At 45.2% G+C, this 9079-nt stretch overlaps 1 protein-coding gene across 1 annotated transcript; it reads left to right on the plus strand.

Annotated features, from left to right (window-relative positions):
- The first annotated feature begins 269 nt into the window (after positions 1-269).
- Positions 270-2254, plus strand: LOC136495195 (E3 ubiquitin-protein ligase Os06g0535400-like). Its single transcript, XM_066491179.1, has 2 exons — positions 270-751; positions 1831-2254. Exons 1-2 carry the CDS (start codon positions 324-326, stop codon positions 1838-1840), a joined length of 438 nt encoding a protein of 145 aa, XP_066347276.1. The 5' UTR covers positions 270-323; the 3' UTR covers positions 1841-2254.
- Positions 2255-9079: the final 6825 nt, after the last annotated feature.

The raw sequence follows: 9079 nt of genomic DNA on the forward strand, positions 1-9079 counted from the left end.
TCGTATCCTATCCGGTATAGTTGATACTATCCGTATTCAAATCCAAATCTGGACAGAAATATAAAAACAAATATAATATCAGTGATATCCGTCCGTATTCGATCCGTTTTCTGACGTGCTCCCCCTCACCCGCTGCCATCCCTTGGCGCGCGACCGACCGAGCTGGCGTTGATGCGCCCACGTCGCCTTCCTCTCCTCTCTCGGGGCCCGGGGCTATATACATGCGCACGCATCGCATCGCATCGCATCGTGCAGCGCCACCGACACACGCGCCGACGCAAAGCACCAGACAGCAAAGAATCCATTCGCCGGCCGGCCACGCCATGCCAATCGTCGGCGCCGTGACCATAGCCGCTGCGACGGCGGCCGTTCTGTCACTAGCATCATCGGAGTCGTCGGCATCCGACGAGGCGCACCGCGGCGCCACGGTGGCATCGGAGGTGGCCGGTTTGCCGTTGCCGGCCCCGTCGCACGAGTGCGCGGTGTGCCTGTCCGAGCTGCCGGCCGGAGCCGAACCGGCGGCGGTACGGGCGCTGCCGGCGTGCGGCCACGCGTTCCACGCGGACTGCATCGGGAGGTGGCTGCAGCTGCGCCCCGAGTGCCCTCTCTGCCGCCACCCCGTGCCGCTCGCCGGCGGAGGACAGCAGGCGGCCGCGGCGGCGCCTGCGTGGGCGCGGCCGGCGACGACGATAGCGTTCGGCTTCGGCGACGGGAGGGTGGTGTGGACGCGCAGCCCGTCCGCCTCCGCCAGGCAGTAACTAACTAACTAAACCGTTCGGTTAGAGGCTTTTTGGATTAGTTTCGGCAGAATTTGTTTGTGGTTTTCACGTTCGGGTTTCTTTTATGTGTTCTGCTTCTGCATGGAAATTACTAGGCAGATTGCCAAGACGTAAACAGAAAGTTAATTAAGGACTAAATTAGTGTATGTATGAATTGCCTTCTTCAAAACTGCTAGAATAATGGCAGAGCCTGTTTAGAAGAACTGCAAAGTTAATGAGTTTCCACCTGTAATTTCTTGTGCACAAGGAAAAACCTCTGCTAATTTCCCCCCTGTAAATTCTGTTTGTGTACTATGCTTAAGGATGAAAACGGATCGGATACGGACGGATATCACCGATATTATATTTGTTTTCATATTTCTGTCCGGATTCGGATTCGAATACGGATAGTGTCAACTATGTCGGATAGGATACGATTGGATATCGACATCATAAATATGCGATTTGAGTATTCGGATACGGATACGGTATCGGATGTTGGATATCCGGACTCGGATACGGACAGATCTCAACCCTTCTAAACGGATTCGGTTTCGAATACGATCGAAAAATATCCGTACCGTTTTCATCCCCAACTATGCTCCATATAAAGTACCCCTGGTAATTATGTCACCTATCAATTCTGATGCTTATTGAAGCATCTCTTAGACTTCGCGACTACTTCAAAAGAGTCGGAACACACACTGAGCGAGACTGTAAGTCTTAGATTTTGCTTCATTTTCTTTGTTTCTTAAGTTCCTCTCTGCCTCTGCCTCTTCCCCACTCATGTTTTGTACTGTAAACCTGTATTTTTTTTTTCTTTCAATAAAACTTCTGTAGGGGCCAAGGCCCCTCCAGGTTCGTCAAAAAAACAAAAGCGAGACATTTTCACTTCCTTGCAACAATGCAACCAAACACCCAGAAACAATATTCTGCTCGGCGCTTATCTTGTGCCTGATTCGATCCCCAAGACATCCCATATTTAATTTTGAAGCTGTCTTAATTAAGATGTACCAAGCGTCTGGAGCTTCAAAGTCAGACACAGAACTAACAAAAAATTTCATATCAGCAGAGGAGGTTAACGTGTCCCTGACAAGAACATGGGGTGATCCCCACGCCAAGTTCCCGATGGCCTGCACAAGCACAACCAACAAAGGCAAGGCGCAATGGATCGAGGATCCAACGACGGTGGCAGCAGGTGGTTTGCTGGACAGCGGTGGCGCCATGGATCGAAGCGCAACAATGGCAATGGCCATTGTGGAGATTGAGATTCGAATTGAAGGCAGCGTGGGTGGAGGCTGGAATGGTTGCAGGGCTACGGACCGGATCCGCTAAGAACATCTTCAAGACACTCTAAAATAAATCTCTAAAAAACATGATTTAGAGGCTCTCTAAAGAAAATGGCTCTCTAGGAAGCTAGAGCACCGCGAAAGATTCTTTATTTTCATTCTCTATTTTTGAAATGTGCAATGTCATATTATTTTAGATCTCTTTGATCCGATCGACCAATCACATATGTATATGCAGCTCGGGTTTTGCTGTAGTACACCCTTTGCTTCCTAGGAAGTAATATCTTAAACAAATCATAGTCCTTGCTTTTTGTAAAATAATATACCACGTTAAAAGAAATTCGTGCACCTGTGTATATATCACGTTCCAAAAAAAAAATGTTACTGCTACACACCTGTCACGTTGAATTGCTAATTCTCCATCATGTTGAAAAAAAGAGATCAGATCTACCAAACTTCCCAAAAAGAAATAAGCAACATATTTGGACACTTCCTTTTCTTCCAAAATTAAACGCAATTAAATATTTAATTTTACTATTACCTCGTATAAAGTAATATGTTGTAAAAGACATCCAGATCAACAGTCCACAGTTATTTGGGCTACCGTAGCAAAGCCCATGTAGCTCCTATTACATTTTGAAATTTTAGCTTTTTTAGTTTCCAGAACAATTTTTTGTGACATCTAGATAGCTAACCTTTTGTCCTACAACCAAAACTCAACATTTAACAAGTTGCCTCATGGGGGTTTCAGAAGTTTGTCGTGCTACGATTTGTAAAGTTCTCTTTCTCTTTGCCATGTAATGCAATGGTCTGAGTGAAAGGAGGGGACTATTCTTTCTCTCCGGCATATAATGCAAGGTTCTGAGCCCATAGTAGGGGGGATGTTCTTTCTCTCTGCCATGTAATGCATAGTGGTGAGCGAAGGGAGGGGTTGTTCGTGTCTATGGTGCACCGGTGAGGTTTGGGGACAGATTGGTAGGTTCTTCTTTTTGCTTGCTTTCTAGCATTGGTTTAATTGGAGAACCTTGGTGCATTTGTTGATATGTACATAGAGGATTATGATAATTACTTTTTTGCTATCGTCCCTTTTGGTCCCGCTTGCTCCTATTTTCCTATGCAGACTCCTCTTGCTTTAGAGCAACGCGAAATTACAGCAAAAAACGGCTGAAAGAAGTATGGGAAGAGTTACATGACATGTTACATGGGCTCTCACAGCATATTAGCCCCTCAACTATTGGGTTATGGATGGTACAACATGACCTAATAGATGCTCGTACTAGATGAGGCGCAAATATAACAAATGCTGAAATTTTGGCATAGGCAAGTTGTTATAGTCGTCGAAGATATTGATAAAGATACATTGTCGGTGTCGACATCGGAAATGTTAGAGAAGCCACTCTAGCAATTGGCGTCGAAGGTTAGTCATAGCAGTTGTTGAAGATGATGGTGAGGCCCCTCGTGTGGAAGTGTTGGCGTGGGTGAGTCGTTGTAGTCATTCAAGTGTTGGCGAAGCTGTTTACCGGGAGTGATGTTGGGGGAGGGGGCATAAGGTATATGGGCAAGTCTCCCCCTAGAAGAGGCTCAACTAGTAGCTCGAGTAGTGTCATGTGAATCCAACATCACCAATGGGTCCACTTGTAAATAGCCATTGCCTATATAAGTGCGCAGGGGAAGGGGACCTCACCTCCCATTGAAGATGACAATGGGGAATTCCTGATCGGGTTCAGCCTCCCCATCCCCATCCCCTCCCCCGCTAAGACTCACGGGGGAGATTTTCTCTCCATCCCCATTCCCCGCGGGGATTACATACCCGACGGGGATCCCCATCCCCACTATAGGATAAAAGAACAGCTCAAATCGACCATCCAAAAGTGTACAAAATACTAAAACAAACTCATCTTGCAACAAGATCAAACAAGATTGTAGTTTACGGATCACAAATCTCGTTTACAGATTCCAACAATCCAACTCACAACTCCCTAGGTGGCCAAAATCTAATGCAGATCTGACAAATCACAAGTGACAAATCATTGATTGTTCAGCACCTTGACATTGCCTCCCTGTAGAGTGCAGACCGAGCAAATAAGAGAGAGCAGAGAGAATTTGGTTCTCCGGACTGAGCAGAGAGGAGAGAACAGAGAAAGCCGGGGCAGCTTGCCTAGGCGGAGATCAAGTATTCAAGTCCAGCGGTCACGCTGGCGCGTATGGCGATGACGACCGGGAATAGGGGCGAGGTTGGATGCGGGATTGGTGAAACCTGAAGCGTGCCTGCGCGAGCAGCGAGCTGGGCATCGGCAGGAGGAGTTGCCGCACTAGGCACAGTGCTCGCGCACCGGCGGCTGCGGCCTGCGGGAGAGGTGGCCGAGTGGGGATACTGGAAATTAGGGTTAGGAATCTGAATATATACTCTATACGCTGATGGGCTAAGGTGGGCCGACTTGGGCTAAATTCTACTCTGCTACCGCGTGTATTTCTTAACGGGCGGGGACGCGGGGATCGGGTACAGGGCACAGACAACCATCCCCGTCCCCGTCAGACCCGACGAGGATCGATTTCTTCCGGTTTTCTTCCCCGTGGGGATCAAAATCTTCCCATCCCGTCCCTTAATAGAGGAATTCCCCGTGGGGAATCGAGGATCGGGTCCCCATTGCCATATTTATCTCCCATTCATTTTCACTTGTTCAAAACTCTAATATGCCCCTCGCCACCGCCGATATCTCTCCTCCCTCTCTATCTCTCATGTTCAGAACCGCCAGTGAGCAGAGAGAAGGAGGTGCCGGCCAACAAAGAAGGTGCTGACGTCGGAGTTGCCGCCAGTGGGACGCCACTCACCTTACCTAGAGCTAGTTGACCATGATGTCATACTTGCTAGCTACTACTACACTAACCTCTTTGTTTCTTCCTTACAAATTACTATGAATTGTTGATTCGGATCTTGAATGTCTTGAGAGCGAGGATGGTTGGACTGTATGGAGCACTGTAGCACATTCATGCGAGTGAGGCAACCTCACATATACAGCCCCTTACCCTCAACTAGATGTTAGACAAAGTGTACCAGAAAACTATGAGCACGTGACAATCCATCGCCTTCAAACATTCATCGCCAGATCATACAATGTTGCTAGCCGTTAGACTAGCCATTGCAGTTTTCCAACCACAGGACTAGAGCTGGCAATGGGTATATACCCATTGGGTAGTCACATCCCATACCCGTACCTCCGAAAAATATTTATACCTGTGAAGATAACCATACCCGCACACGGGTATAGATTTGTACCCATACCCGCACCCGAGCGGGCATTGATACCCGGCGGGTAACCCGTACCCGATTGAGCACCCACTTTAGACATTTCAGCAATGTATAGACAGTAAGGGCCTGTTTGGAACGAAGGAATCCAAAACGCAGGAATAAGAAAAAACGCAGGAATAAGGTATGATGAAAAGTGAAAAACTACGAGATTTCAAAACACAGGAACAGAAAATTTAGGCTGTTTGGAACGCAGGAATTCGTAACATAGGAATCATAAGGCGGGAAGAGCGCATGCAGCCATGATAAGCGCCAGCGAAATTTCCATTGGTTCTGACCGGATGCTTTTTTCCTGTGAAATGCACGTAGCTCGTTTCCTTTCCTCCGGAACGGAAATCTCCTTTCCCTTGTTCCATACGCACCAACGTACTTCCTTTCCTTAGGAACGGCACCCTCCAAAAATCCTGCAAAAATCCTACAATCCAAACAGGCCCTAACAAGTTTAGGCACTTCAGTTCAACAGAAGAACACCGGAACAACACGCAAAAAAATAACAAAGCTTACAAGCTCATGAGTTCACAAAAGACACTTTAGAAAAAAGGCAAATGGTGGCAGGTGGGTCCATTGCGGTGCCAGAGTCTGCTTCCATGCATGGACATGTGAAGCTTGAATCTCTAGCCTTGTCGCAGGCAAGGGGCTATCGCCTATCGGGACTCACTAGCTGCTTTTGCAGTTCAGCAGTTGTGCTATCGGAGAGGAGACTAGCTGCGCTATGGCCTATGGGCGCTCGTAGTCGGAGCGAAGCGCGGACTGCGGCGTGCTGCGTGCTGCGTGCGGGTGTGGTGTGGGAGACCGGAGACCGGAGACCGGAGACAAGGAAATAATGGGACAGGGTTTCAACAGGTCCGACAACCAGGGTATATATACTAGGATATTTTAGGATGTGTGTGGTTTACGAAATTTAGGAATTTAGCTACGGTAGTATTTTCGTTTTTATTTGACAATTAGTGTTTAATCATGGACTAATTAGGCTCAAAATATTCGTCTCACGATTTCCAACCAAACTGTGCAATTAGTTTTTTTTCGTCTATATTTAATACTCCATGCACGTATCGCAAGATTCGATGTGATGGCTACTATAACACTTTTTGGGAAACTTTTTGGGAACTAAACACAGCCTTAGATGAGCTGAACTAAATAATTGAGCTGCATGGGCTACATTTAATAGAGTGGTTTCGAGTGGTTAAATGGCTGGTACAGGTATATATTACCCGTGGGTATATGGGTGCGGGTACTATGTTCCCATACCCATATCCGCTTACCTGATGGGTAGAGATTTTTACTCATTAGTTTATCCGCGGGTGAAGAAATTATTTCATACCCGCTTTTTAGTTTAGTAAAACCCATCGAGTAGTCAGGTTTCGGGTACACTGGGCACTCTAATGTTGTCTTTTCTTCTTCCGTCAGACCGTCCGATGCATGCAATATTGCCCAACCACGTTCTTAGATATGCATCGAGTGATATGCCGATGTGCACTTCTTCTCAATGGATCATCTGGCACACACATTTGCATAGTGTCACACTATGGCCAAGTCTTTGAACACCACAAGATGATCTGTTGGTCTTCTGCGTTCACGCCAGACCATCTAATGAGTGCTCTGGTGCATATTCCAATATGAATATTCCTTTGAATGCTTTTGTTCTTCAATTGCCCGGCACTCTTCTTTTCTTCTGGTTAGACTGTTCGACCCATTATCATGCACAGTGCCTCGACACCTACTGCTGGCTGGACTGGCCCCTTGATAGCCCAGCGCGTTCATTTTCTTAGCCACGCCCCGCCCCCCCCCCCCCCCCCCCCCCCAACCATCTATTATGTGGTTTTTCTGCACACTAAGTCCTTTTGCTCTGTTTCTTCAGCAGTCTTCTACACCATTTCTTTTCTTGCATCCCTAGGACCTATTATAACCTATCTTAACACATCTTTAGCACACATATTAGTCTTATACTTGTTCCATGAGTTTGTTCTGATGTACTCAAAATTAAATGAACTTGCTGGACATAGTGATCCAATTTTCATAGCTGAAATGTCTGAACGCATGAAGATTAAGTTCAGTAAATATTGGGAGGACAGAAATGATCTAAATAACTTACTATTTATTGCCCTTATCTTAGATCCTCGTTACAAGATAAAGTATCTTAGCTTTTTCTTTTTGGGGATATATGGTCCAGCAAAGCAAAAGGAAGTTGTAAGGAAAATAGAAAGTGATCTTTGTCATTTATTTGAGTGCTATGTTGAGTTTGCTGCATGTTCCAGTTACCCTAGTAATTACAATCAGCCTCCGCTACATATTAATGTGGATGAGCATGAGGAGAATCCATCCTTCTTAATTATTAGCCTCCTAGTTCACTATGCATCTAGAAGAACTTGAGTGCAGAGAAATTAATTCTGAGCTGTCCAGGTATCTCGTAGAGAACTATGAAAAAAATATATATGATTTTGATCTGCTATTGTGGTGGAAATCCAACTCAAACAAGTATCCCATCCAGTCTAAGTTGGCAAAAGATGACTTGGCGCAGTACCCGTCTCTACAGTAGCTTCAGAATCTACACTCAGTTCTGGAGGTAGAATTGGGTAGCATGATTGAAGCTTTAATCTGTCCGCAAAGTTGGTTGCGCTCTCCTTCAGACGTTGTGGACTTGAGAAAATATGTAGAGGATCGGAAATTCAAGCCTATGAAGAAATCGAAGAAGGTACTGTTGTTTATTTTTACTATGGATAGATTATCCCATTTTGTGTAGAAGCAGTCACTAACACTTAGCTTCTACTTCTCACAGAACTTTTGGGAAATGACTTCATGGACAAGAGGACATGCTAACTTCCATGGTAATCTGTACTCTCATGTACTACTGTAACTGTTGATTTTTGTGATTATTGTTCTATTCTCAACTTTTTGTATGTGGTTGAATTATCTGTGTCGCTTTGGGCAATATATGAGTTAACTAGTGCATTTTTATCAAAAGTTTGGAGTATGCATGCAAATTTCTAACTGAAAAGGCACTCCCGATTGTCTTCAGATATGGAACAAGATACCTCTGATTTTCTTGCTATATATAGTCCCATCCGTGCAGGTTGTTGATGAAGAAAATTTTAGGATCTACACTTCATACTGTGTTCATGCTTCTTAACTGGATAATATGTTGTTTAGGCTTCTTAACTTGATAATATGTTCAGTTTGTTACATTTATTACTCGGTAGTGTCTCAAGAGTCAAGTCTGAATTTTTGTTGCTCCCTTTGGATAGCATATGTTTAAGAATGTTCATATTCTTACAACTTTTTTTGGAGCAGATGAACAATTGTTAAGAGGCTAGAAGGAGCTATAGAAGTTGTAATGAGCCAAATAGAAATGACGACAATCCTATTTCTGCTTGCATGGAGATCCTAGTAGACAGTCATGGACAGGGTGCATCTCCTTAGAGTGTCTGTGGCTTGGTTGTTGTTTAATGACCAGTTCAGTTTTTTTAGTAACAAATTGGTTCTCTGATGTGTCTAAAGTGTTTGATTTCAGTGTTTGGCTACAATCTTCAATGTTGTTTATCATCGTCTGAATATTATAATCATACATGCATATTAGTATCAATTTTCTTATTCTTGCAGTCACGGATCTTAGATTCTAGATGTGTTAGGTGCTATTTTAGCTGGAACCCGCCGTGAACCATAGGGACCCAATCCAACCCAGCCCACCCAAGGAAACACAATCGTGATCCATTTAATCCACCTAGGTG

This window comes from Miscanthus floridulus, chromosome 1, assembly GCF_019320115.1.
Source record: "Miscanthus floridulus cultivar M001 chromosome 1, ASM1932011v1, whole genome shotgun sequence".
Taxonomy (NCBI): domain Eukaryota; kingdom Viridiplantae; phylum Streptophyta; class Magnoliopsida; order Poales; family Poaceae; genus Miscanthus; species Miscanthus floridulus.

Excerpts from the sequence above, each read along its gene's own strand:
- LOC136495195 (XM_066491179.1), top strand. The coding sequence starts at position 324 with ATGCCAATCGTCGGCGCCGTGACCATAGCCGCTGCGACGGCGGCCGTT.